The sequence below is a fragment of the Tricharina praecox genome, assembly GCF_024521635.1.
Source record: "Tricharina praecox strain CBS 144465 chromosome Unknown BZA05scaffold_11, whole genome shotgun sequence".
Classification (NCBI taxonomy): domain Eukaryota; kingdom Fungi; phylum Ascomycota; class Pezizomycetes; order Pezizales; family Pyronemataceae; genus Tricharina; species Tricharina praecox.
This window is the reverse complement of record NW_026250413.1, coordinates 971688-993155: the sequence shown is the minus strand read 5'-3', so window position 1 is coordinate 993155 and position 21468 is coordinate 971688. Positions and strand designations below refer to the sequence as shown.

Sequence of the window (21468 nt, the reverse complement as noted above, 5' to 3'; positions counted from 1 at the left end):
GGCTGTGGTACCTAACTTAAGCTCGTGAATGGGGCTCTTTCTCGAAGTCGTTGACAGCGGAAGTCATTGACAGCGGATGCAATGGAAGCTCTTATTCCCGTGCGCATCTCGTGCGCATCTACTAGTACTTGTGGCCAAGTGCCCAGATTACCGCTTAGATCGCCATTGAGTTCCAGGCCATGTCAGCTTCAGCACCAAGCTTCAAAGCTTCTGATACATACCCAACTACCCATCCAACTGCTGAGGATGCCTCGCGATACCGCCATCGGGCTGAACCGCGAAACACAGCACCTGCGCATGCCATGAGACTAGCGCGTTCGGCAGATGGCGCGCCTTTCTTCGCATTGCGGATCTGTCGAACCCCGGCCGCATAGCAATCCGAAGTGCCGAACGTGCATGTGGCTGAAGCACACAGCAAAACAGCAAGACAGCAAGACAGCAAACAGCTGACATCGCGTCTCCAGGCTCCAGGTTCCAGGTTCCAGGCTCTAGGCTTCCAGGCTCCAGGCCTCTTACTGAGTCATCGGCCGGTAGGTACATGGGAGGATCCGTAGAATCGGTTCTGGCATGTACATGGCATGTACAATACATACGATGGCGCGGGCTTTGAGACCCGAGTCTGAGTCTGAGTCTGAGTCTGGGAGGTCCCCTACCCCTCCCCGTTGAAACGTGAGTGGTCACGGTCGGTCCGTCGGTCATGTATCTATCAATGAATCATACTTTCGTGGTTACTGCTCACCGCATGCATACAGATGCATGATCTCGGTCCCCATCAGCTTCATCTACAGCTTTTGTACATATATGCACCTTCATCTACTATGGCCGCTCCAGTCGGCCCTGCAATCCTACAACTGGAAGCACTTTGTCGCCCGAGTCCCGCCAAATACTACATACCTACCGTAGGTAGCTATTACGGCCCTCGAGAGGCGAGAGAAACGGCGATAACTAGCGACAACACCTACTCGACAACAGCTGGAGAAATCCCACTGGAACGAGATTTCCCAGCACCACCGCCGACTCAATGCCCATCCATCCACCAAAGATGCAGCAAAGTCCATCACGCCGATGCCGATTGATAAACTACTCCGAGGAGGGGACGTAGGAATAACACGGTATGCGGGATGAAGAGGTTGCTAGTGAAGTATGATGTGAGGATTGGTATGTAGGAGGTCGACCGTCTAGATGAGAGGTCGTCTTTTCGGGACGAGGTCCCCGCACTCACTATATGTACAATACTCTACTCACCATCGTACAAATTCGAGATTTCGTTTCTCCTGCCTCTTCCGGGGAGCTCGCTTCCTACATGTAACGAAGCAGGGTCCCCGCTTTGCAGCTCCGAGAACTGCTACCTATGGCGAGTGACCGTGGATGAATGCTTTAGCATGCGCATCAATACTGTGTCTTTATCCACGATGTGTCAACTTGGCGAGAGCTCCATATTATACCATCATACATCCTCTCACTCCTCGCATACAGTTCCTCCAATTCAATTTGCACCTCTTCACCTCGAGCCTTGCGGGGTAGATCCTTCTCCAGAGGCAACCCCTGGAACCCCTTCGTCCGGGCCTCCAGATCAAGCACATGTTCCTTCGGTGAGAGCACTTTCGGCTCCTGTTGCACAAGCAAAGAAGCCAACTGCGTTGCTTTCTCCTCCAGCCGGATTTTGTAGGTGTCGAGCAGTCCGTGTCAATTCCGTCACCCCGTATGATATGGTCCGCCTGGTCGACGAAGGCCAAATCCTTGAGGAGAAAACTAGGTAGGTAGCTTGCAGATGGGACAGAAGTTTGCCATCACGGGTGGGCGGCGTGCTCGAGTAGCTATCGAGGTTGTAGATGGAGCTGGGTGTGCGGGGAGACGTGATCACGAACCTTGTCCATCCAGGTCCCAGGCTTTAACCGTGCAAGGTGCGGGCCGCTACCGCCGCAGCTCCACAACGCCCACTATCGATGGGTCAGTGGCAGTGTAAGCACGTATAGTAGACAGCGGCATCTTCACACTTCGTGACTCGTGGGGCGGGCTGTGTATGTGTGTACTGGAGGGTGTGGGTAACCACCGCTGACAATGAATATCCCTCAGATCGGCAATTCATCACAGTACCTCACTCCTCCGGGCCACGTGACACCTGAAACCGTAGCTGTCACAGCAACAGCATGCATTCCCTGCCGGGTAATCGCATGGCAGCCCTCACCCCTGATCTTCTATTCACGCCCAATTGCTTTTTCTATTCAATCTCCACTCAGGCCACATCTCAGATCTTTAGAATCCTTCGAATTCATTCATTCACCTTCAATTTGTTTGTTTGTTCTGTCGTTGTTTCGTCACCCCGAATACCAAGCCCCGCCATCGAGCACATAAGGTTGGGGTAGCTCAGCCAGCCAGCCAGCATCACTAGATTCCTACATAGCTCATCCAAACGAACGTGTCCACAAGCAAGCCAGCTCCAACCCAACCCAAACTTTTTTAGTGCTCCAACTACCTCGTATCTACCACCCGCCCGCGGCCGCCGCCGCAAACACCACCACTACCACCACTCACACCACCCACGCTTCACGACTACACATACCACATACCACCACCGCCGCTGCAATGAATATCTTCCGGATCGCAGCAGATCTCTCGCATCTGGCGAGTATCTTTATCTTGCTGCACAAGATGAAAACGTCACGGGTGAGTGGGGGCTGCTGGAGAGGGACCGAGCGGAGTGGGGGATGGAGGAGAGGAGGGACGAAAGCGAGATGAGATGGGATGGCTGATGTGCTGACGATGCCGGACGGACAGACGTGCGCAGGAATCTCGCTCAAGTCGCAATGCCTCTACTTACTGATCTTCGTTACGCGCTACCTCGGTATGTCGCTCCGTGCTGTGTGGGGGGAGGGGGAGGAGGAGGAAGCGGAAGCAGGCCAGCGGAGCTAACAGGGCCTTAGACATCTTCACGACATTCAACATCTCGTACTACAACACGATCATGAAGGTCGTATTCCTGGGGGAAACGGGGTACACGATCTACCTGATGACTTCGCCGTTCAAGCCTACACACGACCCGGCAATCGACACGTTCCGGGTGGAGTTCCTTCTGGTGGGCGCGGGCGTGCTAGCGCTCGCATTCCCGTACCAGTACACTTTCTCGGAGATCCTGTGGAGCTTCAGCATCTGGCTCGAGAGCGTCGCGATCCTACCGCAGCTGTTCATGATGCAGAGGACGGGCGAGGCGGAAACGATCACCACGCATTACCTATTTGCCCTGGGCGCTTATCGCGCCCTCTACATCCCAAATTGGGTCTGGAGATATGTCATGGAGGGCCATGTCGACCAGATCAGTCTGCTGGCTGGCATCGTGCAGACGGTCCTCTACTCGGACTTTTTCTATATCTACTATACGAAGGTTATGAAGGGGAAGAAGTTTGAGCTGCCGGTGTAGTGGCAGAGGCAGCTGGAGGGGAACGCGGGGGGGCGGAGAGAGGGGGCGGAGAGAGGGGGCGGAGAGAGGGGAGAGAGGGGGCGGAGATGGGATGTGGAGGATTCAGTGTATACGGTTGATATCGGCTTCATCTTTTTCTTGTTTTATTCCGGCAATTACAAGTTTAAGAAAGACGAGCTCATCCTACGTGACTGAATCCGAGTCGGAACAATGATAATCGAGTGACGCCCTATGCAAAGGCCACCACCACGTGCACATGTGTCACACCAACTTAGCGCTACGCGTCCACCCCGTGCGTGCGTCCATCGCGTCGTCCCGACTCATACTCCGACGCGACTTTCCTCTGCACTCAGCACGACGACGACCATGGCCGCCCCCAACCCCAACCCGCTCCTACGAATCCCGCGCTTCGACAAGCACGGGCACTTCCTGCTACACATCACGCCGACCTCGGCGGACTCACCATTCCCGCAAAACCTCGCATGCACGATCAAAGCCACGGAGGGCGAGCGGGCATTCACCTTGACGCGTACGACACCATCCCACCCTATCCCTCTTTTTTTCTCACGACACGACACTGACGGGAAGTGGGGGAAACAGTCGACTCCGCGAAGCTGCTAAGCTCCAAGAACGAGAAGTTCGCCGGCAGCGATAGCGAGCTCCTAGAAATCTGGGGGTGGGTGCTATTCCGGCGGCCTGTGGAGCCCAGGTTGCTCGCGAATCTGGATGTTGACTTTGCGACTGTGGGCGAGGACGGGTTCGGGGTGTGTACCTTCCTCCCTTTGCCTTTTCCTTTTACCGAAGTGGTGGTGCTGGCACTGACCCCCCTCGCGCAGCTCCGCCTCCGCCGCATCTTCGGGCGCGTAAAGCAAACGCTCGCGACGCTGTTGATTCCGTGTGACCCCAATGCGGAGATCGAGATATTTGAGTGGGCATGCGCGGCAGTGGCGCGGCTCGAGGCGGCGGATGTGGCCGGGAAGATCCAGGAGGAGGCGGGCGCCGTGGATGAGCTTAAGCAACAGCTCGAGGAGCTGGTGAAGGCAAGGAAGGAACATGAGGAGCTGTTGGTGGAGAGGTTTGTTAGGGTGCTGGAGGAGAAGAAGAAAATGATAAGGGAGTTGGAAGGGAGGTTGCTGGAGAAGGAGCAGGAGCAGGGGAGGGGGGAGGAGGGGGAGGAGAGGGACGCGGGGGAGGAACCGGAGCCGGTGATGGCGAAGGGCAAGGCCAAGGCGAAGGGGAAACGCAAGGCTTCCCCACCCCCGCCGCCGCCTACACCGCCTGCGCGCGTAACGAAGAAAGCGCCAGCCAAGAAAGCGCCCGCAAAGAAACCCGCCCCCGCCGCGCGCGCCACAAGAAGTCGGAAACCGGCTCCTCCACCATCAGATACCGAGGACTCCTCCGACGACAACAGGATGGAGGTTGATGCTGGACCGTCACGGAAGGCCGCTCCAGTGGCGGACGATGAAACAGCACTCACCGCCTCCGACGACGATGAAGATGAGCCGCAGAGTGATGCCAAACAGAGCGAGGATGATGACGAGCTCCCGCCCGTGCGGAAGCCGATTGCGTGGGCGGCGAAGGCTGCGCAGCCTCTGCAGCCGCCGGCAGCGGAGAAGAAGGTGGAGAAGCCGGTTGAGAGGGTGGAGAAGAAGGTGGAGTATGATGCCGCCGATGATACCACGGATGATGATGAGTTGTAGCGAGGCGAGGAGGGGATCTGTTAGCTACCTATTTTGTTTTTGTTTTTCTTTTGAGTTGGGTTGTTTGGTTATATTTGCAGCATTTTGGATATTCATGCTTTCTCTGGAAGAAGCGTGGACGAGTGAGAATTGATAGTTACTGCCTAGTACATATATCGTGGCTCGCTGTATTCTCCTGTAGACTACCCATGCCCGCTCACTCGCTCGACCGACTGGGCACACTCCTGTACTATTAGTATGTACCATCGAGCATCCACCCACCCAAAGGCCGAAGGCCGAAGCTCGTCTTATGTAGATTTAACTGACATTGCGACATTGCCACAGTCCACATTACCACAGTCCCCGCAGTCCCGCAAGACTGCATGCATGCAATTGATCATGAAACCAAGGGGGAAGAAGAAAAAAAGACAAAGACGTTACCGTTACCGATCCTAAGTAGGTACCTGAAACCTCCGGGTGCCATTGACGGCGGAGCCTTGCTTGGAATGACACCCCTCCCGACAATTATGGCGGTGCGTATGTATGGCGGTGAGAAATTTCATATTTGGTAGAATGATCCATCAGAGCTCAGCTTCGATCTGACCTCGACTGCCCTCCCCCTCCGATTGAATAGCCTCATGAGTCACGCAACCATCACCTCCCGTTCAAGCTCCTATTCAACGCTGAGGTACTGGTCCGGTCTACATATCTGCTTCCAATTCTCTTCCAATTGTCTCCCAACTACTAAGTAAATACATCAGTACGCATCTAGACGCCAAAACCACCACCATACTCAATCCTCCCTCCTCCACCCTTTATACGCAAGCAAAAACCAGCAAAAACCAGTAAAACTAGTAAAATAAGATAGTAACTAGTATACACATCGCCATCCACACCCACATCCCCGTCCACATCCATACCCCATTCACATCCCCATATCATCCCCTCATCCACATCCACATCCCCCTCCCCCTTCCCCTCTACATCCCCATCCCCATCCACCCCCCATTCGCAGGCAAGTCAAAACCAATTTTCAGCAATTCTCAGCAATTCACAAAATAGCAGAAGCAAAAGTAAAAGCAAAAACAATGGATATTGGAAAACCCACCCCCACCCCCCGCTTTACGCCTGAGTAACAAAAAAAACACACAAAAATACAAAAAACATAAAAAACACAAAAACACAAAATAAACACAAAAATAAAAAGTTAACGAACGAAAAAGATTTGAGTACACATGATAGAGATAAAAGAGCAAGAAATTTATTTCGCGTGATCGCACCGGAAGCAAGGAAGACAGGAAGGAAGGAAAAAAGGAAGATAAGGAAAGAAAGAAAAAAGGAAATCAACCAAAAAGACCATCGCCGTCAGTTCAACCATTCATACAGTTTACTCCGATACTGCACGCGATTACCCGTCGCCCACTCCTCGATGAATCGGCGACCAAAGTTGACCGTCTCCAGCGGGGTGCTGTTTCTATGCAGGGGGAGCTGGAACGCCTGCTTGTAGGTTCCGACGGCTTTCGGCAGCTGCGTTTCGGGGTCGACCCACTTAGTACTGCGGGCGGCATACGTCTGCGGGAACTTCCCCGAGATGTCGTCGAACGAGAGGTAGCGCACACCCTCGTTCCAGCATTCCCGGAGGTCCCGAGAGTCCTGGACGAGCCGTGATTTGAGCCCGAGGTATCTGCTGCGCTCGTTGTTCACCGAATTGCTCGAGTCCGGCGTGGGCGCTTTCGATGTGGCGTCCGGGAGACTGGCGCGGCCGAATTGCGCCACGTCCATGTCGAAGACGTGCTGGCGGACCACCGTCTCCATCTGCTTGCTGTTGCGCCCCACTCCGTCAACATCGTTTGGACAGAACATGGATCGATTTCGACTGCACATACCAGAACCCATACAGCGTGTGCGCGTGGCTAGCTTTCGCCTTGTCCGACACAAACATCGACAACGGGATGAAAGTCCTCCACATATCCGCAGTTGGCGGTCTACCGCCATCGAGCGCCCGCGCGCGGTCCGAGAGCACGAATGCAAGGATGAAGCACAACGTCGAGTCGGCGGCAATGACCAAAGCACGGTGAAGTTCCCTAGTGTCCGACGTTCCCGACCGAAAGATGGCGTCCGCCTCGTGCTTCGTGGATTTACCCAGCGACGCGAATCTGCAGATGACGATTAGTTCCTGCAACCTACCCTAATTTTCGTGTCCCACATACTTCTCGTAATCCTGGCTAAACTGCTGGCTTATGTGCGGGATGACCCTTGGCACACCGTTCCTGTCATCGCGATTGGAAGCCGGCGTGATTGCAGATCGCTCCGGCTTCTTTCCCCCGGTGGTACCATTGACTTTCTTCGGAGGCGGCGTCACAACATCTCTCTCCGTGACCGGAGCCTTGAGTGCCGGCGATTTGAAGGCGGGTGAGCGAGCGGCCGAGGCCGAGATCTTCGGCACATTGAGCGACGCTGCCGACGCCATCTTCGGTTTGGCAAAGCCATTGGATTCCTCTAGGCTCGCCGACGGGCGAGGGCGCTTGTTAAGCGAGATCTTGCAGAAGCTCTGGAAATCCTTCAACCGCCGTTTGAACCGGAACTTGACTATCCGCGACTTCTGAGGTGTAGCAGTAGTAGCAGAAGCTGCCGGCGGATGTTTGGACGAGGTTGCGGATATCCGAGATCTCGGAGATGAAGGATTCGGACTTGCTGGTCGCTTGCCGGTAGTCTTGGAGGCGGCGGCGGCGGCGCCAAGGCTCGACTTCTTGGGAAGTGTTTTGGCCGGAGAAGCGACCGAGCGCGGGGACCGCCCGGAGGGAGTTGATGATGACGTCGGAGGTTTCTTGCTCGATTGGGACGCCTTGCCTCGCCCTTCTTTCACTGACAACGGGGTCCCATCGCGAGTCGGCTTCGCCATGATCTCGTCGTCCAAGTTATCCTCCGCCGCCAGCGCATCTTCGATGATCTTCGGCAGAGTGGGACTCAGTATTGGCGGTAGAACTAGGGCGGGTGTGGCTGAGCGTCGAGGGGGAGGAGGTGGAGGAGGTGGGGAAGCTGCATTCCGACGAGGCGGTGGCGGGGGACTGCGCTGTCTGGAGGAGGAAGCGGAGGCTGGAAGGGGGTGTGGACTGCGCTCCCGTCGGGGAGGAGGAGGAGGGAGGGGTTGTCGTGATTGAGGCGGCGGCGACAGGCGTGGCCGTTTCGAAGGTCGCGACAGTTCCGAATAATTTATCTTTGGAGATGGTTTAGGCTCATCCATTGGAGGAAGGTCGCTGGTCCTGCACGAGAGAGAGACAGGCATTAGCTCACTAAACATGTTTCTCCTGGTGTGGTAAAGCTTTCGTCATACCTCTTGATTGGAATTGCAGTTTTCGACGAACCCCGTGACCGATCCATCACAGGGTTTGCGGCATTGGACTTATTAGTGGTTGGAGTATTTGAGCGCGACGCCGTCTTCGAATGCGAGGAATGCGAAGCAGCAGAAGCAGGCGGAGGAGGTGGCGGCGGTAACGAAGGAGGCGGAGGCGGCAGAGTGCTTCTGACAGGCGCGTTCGTCGCGTTACTCGGCGACGTCTCGGAGCTTCTGTGGTCTGGCTTCGGCGTTGTCGTCTTTCCCGCGAGGTACTGCCCCAGTTTGAACTTCTTCGTCGCGATAGCGGCCGTTGAGTTTGGCGTTGAGCCATTCGTCGAGACCTTCGGCGTCCTTGCGGCGGCGGCCGAGTCGGGCTCGGGACTTTCGCGCAGGTATTTTCCCGTGTATTCCGGCCGGTCCAGCAGCGTGGTGTACTCGTAGCAGAAACAAGACGTGTGCTGATGGTGCTGGCACTGGCGACTCGACTTGTCCATGATCAGTGGGCGCGGCGGAAGGTTAAGCTTCTGGAATCGCACGCCGATTTCGTCCGTGTCGACGACGAGGGCGACCGTGTTCGCCATCGAGCCTGTGAGCGCGCGCGCGTGTGAAATAAGGATAGGCGACAAAAAGGTATATAGCGCGGGATGCGTTTTGTGTTTGTGGGGGTGTGCGTGTATGGGTGTGTGTGTTTGTGGGTATGGTATGGGTGTGGATGTGGAGCTGGGTGTGTATGTGTGTATGTGCCCCTGGGCGTAAAACTCAGTTACTGCTTGCGTGCTTCGTTGCCTGCGATGGGTCGTTCGGGTCGCTAATTCGCGGGGCACATCCAAGGCTGAAGTTCTTTTTGACGGAAGGAAAGGAAAGGAAAAGAGTTTTGTTGTGCTGGCAGGTCGACACAGTTTCGTGGGTAGGCGCGGTGCAGTGCGGTGGGCGGGTTTCTTTCGCCAATAATAATTGACGTCGCACGGTGAATGGAGTTGGGGTGGTAGGGAGGGGGTTAGTAGAGTAGTAGGGTGGGAATTTGGGGTGGTGGTAGGGTGAAGTAGAGTAGTAAAGTAAGGTAAGGTAGGTGGTAGGTAAGGTAAGTAAGGCCGGACGCCGATCGACGGGTAGCCAGCGCCAGCAGCCAGCAGCAACCGATTCGAGTGCGGCTCAGAGGCGGGGGACGAGCATGGCCAGGCTGGGATTGGGGCGCAGTTGAGTGAATGTGCGAGTGAGAGTGAAGAAGACTGGTGGGGAGAATGGGGGCTGGTGGGGAGAAGGAAGGCGGGTGTTGTTTTCGCTGGACGCGGGGGAGTAGTCGGTGGTGGTGGTGATAGTGGTGGAGGAGGTGGTGGTGGTAGTGGTGGTGGTAGTGGTGATAGTGGTGGTGATAGTGGTGGTAGTGGAGGTGAATGGAGGTGGAGGAGGTGGTGGTAGTAGTAAGGAAGTAGAATGGGTTGTCTGTGGGGCAATAGTAGGTAGAGTACGGTAGAAGCAGTGGTTGGTTGGCTGGCGGGTGTTGGTTGGATGGTGGTGGTGGTGGTGTTGTGGGTGAAGGGTTGGCTGCTCGCGGTTGGGTGCGAATAGTTTAGGTATTACGAGTGTACTATCTACAGACCAGCGAGTGTGCGACGAAGGAAGGAACGAAGGGAAGGGATGCACGGAAGGCAGGCGAGAAGGAAGGAAGGAAGAAAGGAAGCCAGAGCTCGGTAAGGTAAGGTAAGGTGGTGGTGGTAGGTTGACGTTAGGTATTGCTCACGTAAATGCGGTATCAATGAGGAATTCCAGCAAGTCGGAATCAGCATCCTTACATACGCGAAACAAGACCTCTCTCCTTCTGGCCCTCTTTGTTGGCCGTGATGCCCGGCACTTCTATGGCTCACTTGCACGGCTTTGTCTCCTCTCGGCGCCTCACTCGCTTAGCTCATGGGCCGTCCCCCGCTGGCGCTCGTTTGCTCGGGATCGCTGCCTCTTAGCTTCCGGAAGCAGGCTATGTCGGCATTCGTCGTCTGAGTACTTACCGTACCGTACATGGGATGCGACTGCTCGATGCGGAACTCGCAAAAAGCCATTACATGAACAACTCAAACGAAACAAATGTGGTGTGCTCTAACTAGACGGTGGCGGAGGATAGTTACATATGTGCAGTGACGTGCCAAGTTATGCGATGCCCATCTCCGCCACGTGATGTTGCGTATGCAGATCCCGTCAAGATCGTGCGCTACGGTAGATGCCAATACTCGACTCCTTCATCGGGCGTCACTTCTGAGACACTTCGGAATTCACCGTCACGGGAGCAGCAGTGGTATGTGTGGCTACCACTCGATTCTACACCAACCTCCTTGCGACCGCGCGTTCGACCACCAGCCGGCCCTTCTCGCCCTCGAGGCTCTCATCCGCATTCTCGTCCATCTCCCCCTCGGCCTCCTCAACAGCCGCCTCATACACCGCGTTCAGCAGGTCCTCATCGACCCTGAGGCCGCACCTGACCATGGCCCTAACACAGGCGCCCACGCGCGCAATCTCCCTCCGCTTCTCGGGCGTGATGTAATCGTTCTTGTCGGAATACATCTCCTCAGTAGCCTCGCCGTCCTTCCCCTCGGCGCCTGCCTTCTTGACCTGAATCCACACCATCCCATTGACGCCCAGAACGACCTCAATATCCGTTGCCGCAAGTGTAACCAGCTGGCTCCGCGCGCGGCGCACACACCCCGCCGGCACAGTGACGAGGTACCCATTGCGGAGCTTCCCATACTTCAGACTGCGGGTATGCAAGCTCGCCCCTCCATCCTGAAACAGACTCTGGACCTCCGCGACGAGCAGCTCGCCCTCAGCAAAGAACGTGCGGATCTGCAGCTCATCCGTGCTCGTCCGCTTCCTTAGGATTCCGCCGGGGAGGTTGATGCTGCTCAGCAGCAAGGCGGCGGACTGGAGGCTGCAGATATCGACCTTCCAGCGCTTCGACTGGACCTCGACGATGCGGCCGACGACGAGGTCGCCGATCTCGGGGTGGTACCGCGAGCGCAGCGGCACTACCGACAAAAGCTTGTTGGTCTTCTGGATCGTGCCGCTGAGCGATGCGATGATCGACGGCGGGAGCGCCGCGGACCGCGAGAGGTACGTGCCGTGCCCGCGCATCCACTGTGGGTCGCTGGTGATCGTTTCGCCGGGGGTTACGAGCGAGGTGGACGGCGAGTCCAGGTCCGTGTCCATCGCGTCGTCGGTGTGCCGCGATGGGAGGAGCGAGAAGAGTTTGGGGGGCGCGGTCGGCCCGTGGATGGAGATCGGCATCTTCGGTGGTGGTGGGGGTGGGGTGCTTGGTGGGGTGGGTGAGGGCGAGGAGAAAGGTTCGTGCAGCAGCAGCCTCAGTTTGACGCGCCGCCAATCAGTTGGTGCAACATGGATCAGAAACCCTAACCCAAGGTGACAAAAGTCCGTCCCTTACATGTGCTAAAGCCTAGAAGGAGACTCTACCGTCAATAGCCATCAACCACCAGCTATTCGTAGCTACCAAAAGCTTGAGAAGTAATTGTCTCGCGATTCTCCACCACTGGCTTCGCACATGATAAACTAGAGTGATAGCGGAGTTCAAGCTATTCAATCGTTTAACATGAGGCTGCCATCGCATACGGTCCGAAGGGAGTGCAGGCAGAGACCGCCGACCGAGATGGAACCACTGACTGACCATCACCACTAGGTACATCATCTTCACGATAATTTCACGTCTTCACATCTGCACACTGAACACGAAAATGAACATAAACGCAATAGCTGCAATTCGATCACCCAACCAAACCCAGCCCTCCTATCCGGTACTTCCCATTCCTATACCTAAAGCGACGATGCCAAAAACACAAAACCAGCAAGCAGCAAGCAGCATAACATCAATCCCGAAACCAAATCCCAAATCGCTGTAGTAAAGTGAAAGAAAAAAAAGGAAGAAAATAGAAATGTTTGTACAGAAAATGGTATGCAGACGACGATAGTACTTTTCGATAGGAAAACGACAACATATCCAGAGCCCAATCAGATCAATCAGTCAGACTTAGGGGCCTCGTGGTATTTTCCATCGGGGTACCGCAGCTTCAAAGCATTTTTCCGCAAAACCTCAGTGTCGGGGTCGTACACCAGGAACTCGTGCAGAGCCTTGCCGGCGGGCACCATAGGCAGGACGGGCACCTTCTTCTGTGTGGGTGTTAAATCTGTCAACTACAAGGTGGTAAACGAATGGAACTTACGTCAACGACAACCTCCAACAGCACGGGGCCGTCGGTCTCGAGCCACTTCTTGATGGTGGCGGGCAGCTCCTCCAGCTTGTCACACCGCATACCAGTCATGTGCATAGCATCGGCCAGCTTGACAAAGTCGGGGTTGGACTGATGGGTCCACGAGAATCGGTTCTCGTAGAACAAGTTCTGCCACTGAGTGACCATTCCCTGCTCCTCGTTGTTCAGAACCAAGATCTTGACACCAATGTTGAACTGGGAGGCCGTTGACAACTCCTGCAACGACATGTTGAACGAGGCATCGCCGTCAATGTCGATCACGATAGCGTCGGGGCGGGCGATCTTGGCACCGATGGCAGAGGGGAGACCGAAGCCCATGGTTCCCAGACCACCAGAGGTGACCATCGACCGCGGGTGTCTCCAGCGGAAGTGCTGGGCAGTCCACATCTGGTGCTGACCGACACCGGTGGTGATGATGACGTCCTTCTTGAAGCTGGCGGTCTGTTTCGAGATCTCCTGGATGACGGTCTGAGGCTTGATCGGTCCTCCGGGAGTCTCACGCTCGAACTCGAAAGGGTAGCGCTTCTTCCAGTCGGCGATCTGGGCGAACCATTCCTGTCGGCTATCGACGGCCTTGAGCTGGGGGATCAAAAGGGCGAGGTTGTCGGCGACATCACCCTCAACGGCCTCGGTGGCTTGGACAACCTTGTTGATGTTCTTGGGCATGATCTCGAAGTGGATGATACCACCACGTCCCTCAGCGGCGGCAGCCTTAGCCTGGGGTGCGAACTTGGCGATGTTTCCAGTGACACGGTCATCGAAACGGGCACCGAGAGCGAGAATCAAATCCGACTCCTGCATAGCCAAGTTGGCGTAGGCAGATCCGTGCATACCCAACATGTGCAGGGACTTCTCCTCGAGCTCATCGTAGGCACCGAGTCCCTGCAAAGTGGTCGTGACAGGAATCTTACACTTGTCCGCCAACTCGCGAAGCAGGGCAGGGCCCTCAGGCTTCTGGAGGATACCCTGGCCGGCGTAGATCACGGGCTTCTTGGCGACAGCGAGGAGATCCGCAACCTTCTTGATGGTAGCGTCCAAGTGCTCCTTGTTCAAGGCGCGCGCGGCGACGGAAGCGGCGGAGGGGTTGGCAGGCAGGTTGGAGGCTAAGGGGATGGGTTGTCTCAGGATGGCAGCAGTGACATCCTTGGGCAGATCGACGAGGACAGGACCGGGTCGTCCGGAAGTGGCGATCTCGAACGCCTCGTTGATACGCCGAGGAAGCTCGGCAACATTCTTGACCATGACGTTCCACTTGGTGCACGCACGCGAGATACCGATAACATCAGCCTCCTGGAAAGCGTCGGTACCAATCGCCGTGGTCGGGACCTGCCCGCAGAAGACGACAAGCGGTGTTCCGTCGCTGAGTGCATCCTGGAGGGGGGTGATAACGTTAGTAGCACCCGGGCCGGATGTCACAAGGACGACACCGGGCTTTCCAGACGCACGAGCATAGCCCTCCGCCATGTGTCCAGCACCCTGCTCGTGTCGGGGCAGGATGAACTCGAAGTGCTTGGAGTTGTAGATGGCGTCGAACACAGGCAAGATGGCTCCACCAGGGTAACCAACTATGATGAGTCAGAATCAGAATCAACCCGCAAAAATTATTTCTTTCAGGAGCTCAGGACGACAAACAGATGTGTTTCACGTTATGCCGCAGCATCATCTCGTGGAAGATTTCACCACCCGACATTCCCACCATACTACAAAGCCAAGTATGTCAGTATGACTCGACCGACCACACATCCAATCCACTCAGGGTGACTCACGAGTCATCCATCTCGGGCTGCTTGCTCCCCCGCAAAGGGTGGACATTATGCGTGGCCGCCGGTGTATCGGGGATAGCATTGAAGGCCGGTGAAGGAATAGGTCTTGTAGCGCTGTAGCCAAGCAAGTATCAGTCACAAAGCTCTGGGCGAGTACCTCGCGGTAGTAGGATTGTGGAGCCTCACGGAGCAGTGGCTGTCGATTGTTTCCGGGTGCGCTTTGGGAGCTCAGCAGCGCCAGCTGGTCTGTTGTACGGCGAAATAGCTGCCGGTGCAGTGGAAGTCTGGAAGAACTTTGTGGTGTTGGCCGTAGCAGACCTTACAATCTGGCTTCGTGAGAGGCATCGAATCGACGCCCGGGCGGGTGACCGGAGCATTGTGGCGGAGGTGGTGAATGTGTGCCGTTAAGAGTGAGATGAGTGCGCTCGAGAGGGATCTCTTGGATTGAGGGAGTGGATAGTGGAAGCAAAAAGCTTAGAAAGACACGATGCTTGCTTGCTTGCTGGATAGAATGGGTTGGCTTTCGGGGGGTGGGTGTTGGCAGGAGAAGAGTAGGTTTTTGTGGTTGAGTCAGTGCAGTCAGAGCACGAGAAAGAACGAGAGAAAAAAACGAGCAAGCCGTTAGATTGCCGCGGCCCCCGATCGCACCACCACCAACCAAAAAATCCTTGCAGAAAGACAATCGACGAAAACTTGGCGACCCCGCGTGCCTTTAAGCAGCTGCCCCCTGCCCGTGCGAGATCATACGTGTTAGTACCCGAGGAAGGGCGAGCTATGTAGTCACAAGTGGAGATATAACGCAACGACGTGCTTCGGTTCGTTCATCATCGACGAATCGTCCGAGAAAGAGAAAGAGATTGAGAGAGAGAATCCGAGCAAAGAAAACGACATGACTAACTACAGCTTACGGGAGGGACCATTGCGTTTGCTTGACAGTCGATTCGTGTCCGCTGTGGCTTGTTATGTACGGTATATCCGAAAGTATTGCCGGCTGCATTCCAGGAACCGTCCATCATCCATAGTTACATCCATGGCCAATGGCCATCATCCGCCAAACGAACGAACGATGAGTGGAGAAAACGCTTATGTTTGTGCTACCGTGCCCTCGTATGCTTACCTAGAGCATACCGGTACTTCTTCAGGGTGTAGGAACATGGAGGTGTGCGGCTAATCTGGATGCACCCCGCTTCACATACATAAAGCAGGTATCATGCCAATTCGGAATACTGGTACCGTCATTGGCGAGAGTCGGGTCAATGGGGTCGGATGTCGTGCCGGAAAATGCCGCGCGAGACTGAGTCATGCTATGACTACAGTCGGAGAGGAAGCAAGAGGTTCACCAAGATGTAGATATTCCGTTCAGTCGATTCGACACTAGATACCTGGCGATGCGCTACTTGTCTGTAGGACATATTCATAGATAATCACTCAACCCACTATCACTTGATAAACATCAGCGCCTCAAACGGCCGCAACGAGAGCACATCCCCCTCCCCGAGGAGCTTCCCATGGTTCCCCAACTTCCTATACCGCTCATCGACCAACTCCTCTACCCTTCTACCACGGGGTATTTCCCACTCAACCGGCCCATTCGTAAAATTCAGCAGCACCAGGGCGCGCTCCTGCCCATTCGTACGTCGATACGCAACGACCCTCGCATCCTCTCGCACCAACATCTCGAAGTCTCCATATATCAGCACATTCTTGTACTGCTTCCGCAGCTGCAGGACCTTCTTCCAGAACGAAAATACGCTGTCCTCGTCGGGCACCTGCAGCGCTGCGTTCCACTGTGGATAGTCTTCGTTCACCCGCATCCACGGCATCCCCGTCGTGAAGCCGGCGTGCGAGGAAGAGTCCCATTGTACGGGAATTCGCGCGTGGTCCCGCGCTTTGAGGTGCAGCGCTTTCATGAAATCTTGCATCTTCGACTCGTCCCTTCCAGCCTGTTCGAGCGCCCTTCGCTATCCGTCAGCTCAATCTACGGTATACGGTATACCCGGGATGGATGCGGGCGGCCAGCCAAACTCACTCCTTATACGCATTCTGCGTCTCGACATCCTTATACTCTTCAATGGGCCAATGCGTGGGCATGTTCTTCATCGCCAGCTCCTGTCCCTGATAGACATATATCGTCCCGCACTGGCCGGCCTCGAGTGTAGCCAGCATCTTTGCGACGCGCACGCGCGTGACCGGGTCGTTGTCGGTGAGCGAACGGTCGACGAACCGACTGACTGAGCGCGGCTGGTCGTGGCTTTCAAGGCACACCGAGTTCCAACCGCCGTTTTGGATCATAAATGTCTGCCACCCCTCCAGTGCTCCCTTGAGCGTCGACAATGTCCAGGGCTTTTCTGGCCACGAGTAGCGCCCGTTGTTGCCAAAGTCCATCGTGATCCTACATGCATACCATCGTCAATACCGTAGGTACGTACCAGCGGCTTGCAGGAATTCGTCCGCACATACATGTCAAACTGAAAAATCATATCCAGCTCCCCCCTCCACCAACCGACCACATTCAATGCCTCGCGCTTATCCGTCATCCACGGCATCTCCCCCACCGTCATGACGTCATACTTGCTCAACACCTCCCTCCCCATCTCCTCGAGGAACTCGTTCAATCTCGGACCGTTGGAAATCAGTTTGTCGGCCGGCTGCCACCGCTCGTTGGGAAGGACCACGGGCGCGTCAGCGAACGAGCGAGGCTTGCTGATCAGATCGATCACGTCCATGCGGAAGCCGTCGGTGCCTTTGTCCAGCCAGAATTTCATCTGCGAGTGCACGGCCTCCCGCACCGGCGGGTGCTCCCAGTTGAGATCGGGCTGCCCGGGAAGGAAGCAGTGGAGGTAGTATTGGCCTGTGACTTCGTCGTATTGCCATGCGCTGCCTTCGTGTTTTTGTGTTTTTACCGTCAGCCCGCCCGCCTGGATCTTAAACTCCGCCCACATACCTCATACTCTACATACCTCCGAACACAGACCGCCAATTATTCGGCGGCCCCTCCTCCCCCTTCTCATTCATGAAACCATCGCGCCACACATACCACTTCCTCTTGTCGTTGTCCAGCGAGCTCCGCGACTCCTGGAACCACGCATGCTGGTCGGAAGTATGGTTCACCACCAGGTCCATGAGCAGCTTCATCCCGCGCGCATGCAGCCCCGCGATCAGGCGGTCCATATCCGCCATGCTCCCGTACCGCGGATCTATCGCCTGGTAGTCCGAGATGTCGTAGCCCATGTCCTTCTGGGGAGATTTGTACACTGATAGCCACCACCACCACCAACCTCATCAGCTACCTACGCGGACGATCAGTGGGGGAGGGGGGGGAGAAGCAGCAAGACGAACCGGGAGAGAGCCATATCACATCCACGCCTAGCTCGTGGAGATAGTCCAGCTTTGAGATGATGCCCGGGATGTCGCCGATGCCGTCGCCATTGCTGTCGCAGAAGCTCGATGGGTAGATCTGGTAGATGCTGGCTTCTTTCCACCAGCGGTGGCGCGCAATGGCGGGTTCGGGCATGGTGGGTTCAAGTTCACCGTGCGGGAAGCTGAGGTTAATGAATAGCTCCATGTGGGGAAGTTTGTATGAAGTGAGGTTGGTGATTTCCCCGCATCTTCTGGTGATACCATAGGTTGGTAAGTACTTCGGTACTTGGTTGTATGTATCTGCGGGGAGTAGATATATTATTAGCCCACGTCGTTGTGGGGCTGTCAAGATATGCCGACGATCTCTCCAGTGGGTAACATTGCTCCAGGTGGAGAGTATCGATCATGGAAACCACAAAAGAGGTTGATGGCCATGGAACATGAATCAAGATCACGCGCTGCGATAAGGAAGCGGGGGACATCAGTCCAGTCCTTTAATCCGACTGTCCATCGAGGAACCCAACGCGGTTGATATCGCGAAATGTTTCGCACACTTGTATGTATCTGTAACGACCAAACGGGCCACCATGTGCACAGTGCGGGGAGAAGCAGGCTAGAGTACCTACCGGCCACCCCGCCAACCGCAGACGATCACAGTCCGCCGTTGATCCGCCTCTCGCTCGAGCACTTTGTCGACAAGCGCGATCCACTCTGGTCTGTAGAATTAGTTATGCCTTCGGTTTATCTCACGAAAAGTGGGGGATGTTCGGCTCGCATGTGGCCCGGCTGGCAAACATGATACCGACGGCACCTCAAACGATTTGCCGAGGAGCTCGGGCCCGGACACTGTGGATGTGTAGCAATGGACCATGCCCTTGGCGAGATAAAAGGGCCGCAATCAGAAATACATCGAAGGGTGCGATCACATGTGCACTGGTGCAAGCTGAGGAGATTCCGGCTTTGGCATAACTGCGGTACTGCCTGTCGGCGATGCCTTTGTACTTCTGGGCTGCGAGCACGTATGTTACATACCATCTCCACTGCCCAGAAGTCCCCTCGACGTGGAGTTTAGTCGGTAACCGCAAGTGGGAATAGCTGGCGCTCTAATTGCATGTTGTTGAGGCACCCTGTTCCCCCTGCAATCCCAAATGCCCTGAGTGAGCAAGGAACCGAAGAAAAAAAAAAGGGCGAGCTGTCCAAACTCAACAAATCACGAGCTTCTCCCGCAGGAAAGAGATGCCAGACTAAGATAGAGTCCCTAAGAGGTAAGGAGAGCTGCGAGCAGGTAAAGTTACTTGCACTTCTTCGGTCCTCTTCCTCTTCTTCTCTTGATCCCCTATCTATCCGCCTTCACACTGCAACCGAAGTGTCCTTTGCCGTCTGGCCTGCTGTGCTGCATACATAAATCTCCCCTCACTCCTCATCCATTCCCGTTGCAACCAACTCTCTCTTCACCCCACTCACCACTCTACACCACTCCCGTCCGCGCCTCGGTCCTTCTCGGTCTTCCTCGCCGTCGAACCCAACACTCTCAGCTCCATTCCAGCTTCGAACCCTCCAATCCATCCCACTACAGTCGTCCTTGGTCAGGGCCCTTGACACCGCACACAAATAACGATGGCCGCCGCAGCAGCTGTTCCCCAGAAGTTGGAGAAGAAGCCCGTGAGCTTCTCGAACTTGCTCCGTAAGTTCCTACCCATCGGGGTCCATCCGGGAATGGACCACTCGCTGACGATGGATGCTGCACAGTCGGAGCCGGTTTGAACATGTTCGAGTAAGTACTCTCGTTGGAAGGCGTGGGTTGGTGCAATGAGGGAAGGTGACTGACGTTTGATTCTCCATAGGGTTACCACCTTGGGCCAGGTATGATGTTCCGCAGAGCAATTGGGTTGAGGATGCGAACAGCCAGCTAACAGCTTCTTTTTCGCCTGACAATAGCCGCTCGAGGTCATCAAGGTGATTATCTCCTCGCACCCCTCTCTCGCGATCGATGCAGAAGGACTGACTTGACTGTGCTCGGTAGACTCATATGGCGGCTAACCGTGGCGACAACATCGTAACGGCGGTCACGAAGACCTGGGGGCGTGGAGGACCCTTTGGGTGTAAGTCCCCACATACAACTCCGCAGCATACATCGAGAACCACACGCTGACATTCGCTCTCCCGACGACAAGTCTACCAGGGGTTGATCCCGTGGGTTAGTTTCCTCTCGCTTTTTGTGTTCTACTTCCGAGGTTGCACTTGTCGCTCCGGTGGAGAAACTCGGCTTGGCGCTTGTTTCTCCGGCGTGACATGTGCTCCGGGAATGATTGGATTCGTGAGGCTAATGCAAGGATCCTGCAGGCCTGGATTGAAGCTTCCACCAAGGGTGCTGTGCTCCTCTTCGTGGCCGCCGAGGCCGAGTACGTCCCGACGATTCCCGCGCAACTGCCAGCTAGCTAATTGAGTGCGGGGTGGCAGATACTACGCCCGTACTCTCGGCGCCGGAAACTTCACTGCGGGTATCTCCGGAGGTGTCATCGGAGGTGTTGCGCAGGCGTATGCCACGATGGGATTCTGCACATGCATGAAGACGGTTGAAATCACCCGCACCAAGCAGGCCATGTCCGGCATCAAGCCTCCTTCGACCTTCGTCGTTTTCGCCGATATCTACCGCAAGGAGGGTATCGCCGGTATCAACAAGGGAGTCAATGCCGTCGCCATCCGCCAGATGACCAACTGGGGAAGCAGATTCGGTCTTGCGCGCCTGGCAGAGCAGGGAATTCGTGATATCACGGGCAAGGCGGAAGGAGATAGGCTCAGTGCTATGGAGAAGATTTTGGCCTCCGCTATCGGAGGAGGTCTCTCTGCGTGGAACCAGCCCATCGAGGTCATCCGTGTGGAGATGCAGTCGAAGAAGCCCGACCCCAACAGGCCGAAGAACCTGACTGTCATGAAGGCCGCCAAGTACATTTACTCCTTCAACGGAATCAAGGGTCTCTACCGTGGTGTCACCCCCAGGATCGGACTCGGTGTCTGGCAGACGGTCTGCATGGTCGGACTCGGTGACATGTAAGTTTCCCCGGCACTTCCACCAAGCCAACTGATACTGACTACATACAGGGCCAAGGAAGCAGTCGCGGCGCTCACCGGCGAGGTACCTACCGGAAAGCACTAGATGATGAGTGTAGAGAATATTGTGTACGGTGTGGGGATGATGAGACGAGGATAGAGAAAAAAATTGTGAACTGGGTTGGCATGGGGATATTTGCTTGCTTCGTTACGACCTGATAGATCCATTCCATTTGGTATGATACACACATACGTACTTATACCAGACATATGATTTTGTAGTTACAGGGCTTTTATACCAATTCTAGTACGGATTTTATATCGTTTCTTCGAGGTCGAGGCCTTGGCTTGCTTGTGAACTGTTGCAAACGGTTCGCTGGGCAGATCGTTAGGTGATGCCGTGTGAGTAGCGGTACGAGTCGGTATAAGTCCCTACGAGACCCTATGTTGAATAGGATTTCGTGAAAGGTGAGCCGAAAGTTACGGTTTGCCGGCCAAAGGATATCTGAGAGGAAACGAGTGAGTAGGATTCTCTGATACCTAGCTTTCATGATCTTCTTGTCACTTGCTCGATGACGCCAGAAATTGAACG

General features: G+C 55.4%; 7 protein-coding genes across 7 annotated transcripts; 3 read left to right on the top strand and 4 right to left on the bottom strand.

The window, feature by feature from the left end:
* The first annotated feature begins 2195 nt into the window (after positions 1-2195).
* Positions 2196-3461, top strand: BZA05DRAFT_397617 (ER lumen protein retaining receptor-domain-containing protein). The gene is made up of 3 exons (XM_051483638.1): positions 2196-2667; positions 2779-2845; positions 2925-3461. The coding sequence occupies exons 1-3, from the start codon at positions 2587-2589 to the stop codon at positions 3416-3418; spliced, it is 642 nt and encodes a 213-aa protein (XP_051339835.1). The 5' UTR covers positions 2196-2586; the 3' UTR covers positions 3419-3461.
* A 273-nt stretch (positions 3462-3734) lies between these two features.
* BZA05DRAFT_436185 (uncharacterized protein) lies at positions 3735-5270 on the top strand. Its single transcript, XM_051486399.1, has 3 exons — positions 3735-3947; positions 4019-4182; positions 4255-5270. The coding sequence occupies exons 1-3, from the start codon at positions 3785-3787 to the stop codon at positions 5116-5118; spliced, it is 1191 nt and encodes a 396-aa protein (XP_051339834.1). The 5' UTR covers positions 3735-3784; the 3' UTR covers positions 5119-5270.
* A 1192-nt stretch (positions 5271-6462) lies between these two features.
* On the bottom strand, positions 6463-9015 carry BZA05DRAFT_337270 (uncharacterized protein; the record flags this gene model as incomplete). The annotated part of the gene is made up of 4 exons (XM_051480847.1): positions 6463-6919; positions 6984-7253; positions 7308-8174; positions 8531-9015. The coding sequence occupies 4 exons, from the start codon at positions 9013-9015 to the stop codon at positions 6463-6465; spliced, it is 2079 nt and encodes a 692-aa protein (XP_051339833.1).
* A 1503-nt stretch (positions 9016-10518) lies between these two features.
* Positions 10519-11768, bottom strand: BZA05DRAFT_397610 (uncharacterized protein). The gene has a single exon (XM_051483637.1). The coding sequence runs from the start codon at positions 11705-11707 to the stop codon at positions 10745-10747; it is 963 nt and encodes a 320-aa protein (XP_051339832.1). The 5' UTR covers positions 11708-11768; the 3' UTR covers positions 10519-10744.
* A 518-nt stretch (positions 11769-12286) lies between these two features.
* Positions 12287-15132, bottom strand: BZA05DRAFT_42165 (thiamine diphosphate-binding protein). The gene is made up of 5 exons (XM_051485742.1): positions 14652-15132; positions 14469-14579; positions 14335-14402; positions 12655-14267; positions 12287-12601 (listed from the first exon to the last, which is right to left on the bottom strand). The coding sequence occupies exons 1-5, from the start codon at positions 14840-14842 to the stop codon at positions 12452-12454; spliced, it is 2133 nt and encodes a 710-aa protein (XP_051339831.1). The 5' UTR covers positions 14843-15132; the 3' UTR covers positions 12287-12451.
* A 772-nt stretch (positions 15133-15904) lies between these two features.
* On the bottom strand, positions 15905-17979 carry BZA05DRAFT_337245 (glycoside hydrolase family 13 protein; the record flags this gene model as incomplete). Its single annotated transcript, XM_051480844.1, is given in 5 exon segments — positions 15905-16421; positions 16495-16857; positions 16926-17409; positions 17426-17719; positions 17805-17979. The coding sequence occupies 5 exon segments, from the start codon at positions 17977-17979 to the stop codon at positions 15905-15907; spliced, it is 1833 nt and encodes a 610-aa protein (XP_051339830.1).
* Positions 17980-19486: 1507 nt separating this feature from the next.
* BZA05DRAFT_397595 (mitochondrial carrier domain-containing protein) lies at positions 19487-21191 on the top strand. The gene is made up of 8 exons (XM_051483636.1): positions 19487-19599; positions 19670-19688; positions 19764-19781; positions 19849-19927; positions 20000-20022; positions 20169-20227; positions 20286-20876; positions 20928-21191. The coding sequence occupies exons 1-8, from the start codon at positions 19592-19594 to the stop codon at positions 20980-20982; spliced, it is 852 nt and encodes a 283-aa protein (XP_051339829.1). The 5' UTR covers positions 19487-19591; the 3' UTR covers positions 20983-21191.
* The last annotated feature ends 277 nt before the right edge of the window (positions 21192-21468 follow it).

What these genes read in the sequence shown, in the direction of transcription:
- BZA05DRAFT_397595 (XM_051483636.1), top strand. An exon ending in ACCAGGGGTTGATCCCGTGG is followed by an intron (nt 20,023 to 20,168) that starts GTTAGTTTCCTC and finishes AGGATCCTGCAG; the next exon opens with GCCTGGATTGAAGCTTCCAC. An exon ending in ATGGTCGGACTCGGTGACAT is followed by an intron (nt 20,877 to 20,927) that starts GTAAGTTTCCCC and finishes GACTACATACAG; the next exon opens with GGCCAAGGAAGCAGTCGCGG.
- BZA05DRAFT_436185 (XM_051486399.1), top strand. Translation starts at nt 3,785, where the DNA reads ATGGCCGCCCCCAACCCCAACCCGCTCCTACGAATCCCGCGCTTCGAC. An exon ending in GCGGGCATTCACCTTGACGC is followed by an intron (nt 3,948 to 4,018) that starts GTACGACACCAT and finishes TGGGGGAAACAG; the next exon opens with TCGACTCCGCGAAGCTGCTA. An exon ending in TGGGCGAGGACGGGTTCGGG is followed by an intron (nt 4,183 to 4,254) that starts GTGTGTACCTTC and finishes CCCCTCGCGCAG; the next exon opens with CTCCGCCTCCGCCGCATCTT.
- BZA05DRAFT_42165 (XM_051485742.1), bottom strand. Translation starts at nt 14,842, where the DNA reads ATGCTCCGGTCACCCGCCCGGGCGTCGATTCGATGCCTCTCACGAAGC. An exon ending in CAATCGACAGCCACTGCTCC is followed by an intron (nt 14,580 to 14,651) that starts GTGAGGCTCCAC and finishes GCTTGGCTACAG; the next exon opens with CGCTACAAGACCTATTCCTT. An exon ending in TGTTGGAGGTTGTCGTTGAC is followed by an intron (nt 12,602 to 12,654) that starts GTAAGTTCCATT and finishes ACACCCACACAG; the next exon opens with AAGAAGGTGCCCGTCCTGCC.
- BZA05DRAFT_397610 (XM_051483637.1), bottom strand. Translation starts at nt 11,707, where the DNA reads ATGCCGATCTCCATCCACGGGCCGACCGCGCCCCCCAAACTCTTCTCG.
- BZA05DRAFT_397617 (XM_051483638.1), top strand. Translation starts at nt 2,587, where the DNA reads ATGAATATCTTCCGGATCGCAGCAGATCTCTCGCATCTGGCGAGTATC. An exon ending in ACAAGATGAAAACGTCACGG is followed by an intron (nt 2,668 to 2,778) that starts GTGAGTGGGGGC and finishes CCGGACGGACAG; the next exon opens with ACGTGCGCAGGAATCTCGCT. An exon ending in CTTCGTTACGCGCTACCTCG is followed by an intron (nt 2,846 to 2,924) that starts GTATGTCGCTCC and finishes ACAGGGCCTTAG; the next exon opens with ACATCTTCACGACATTCAAC.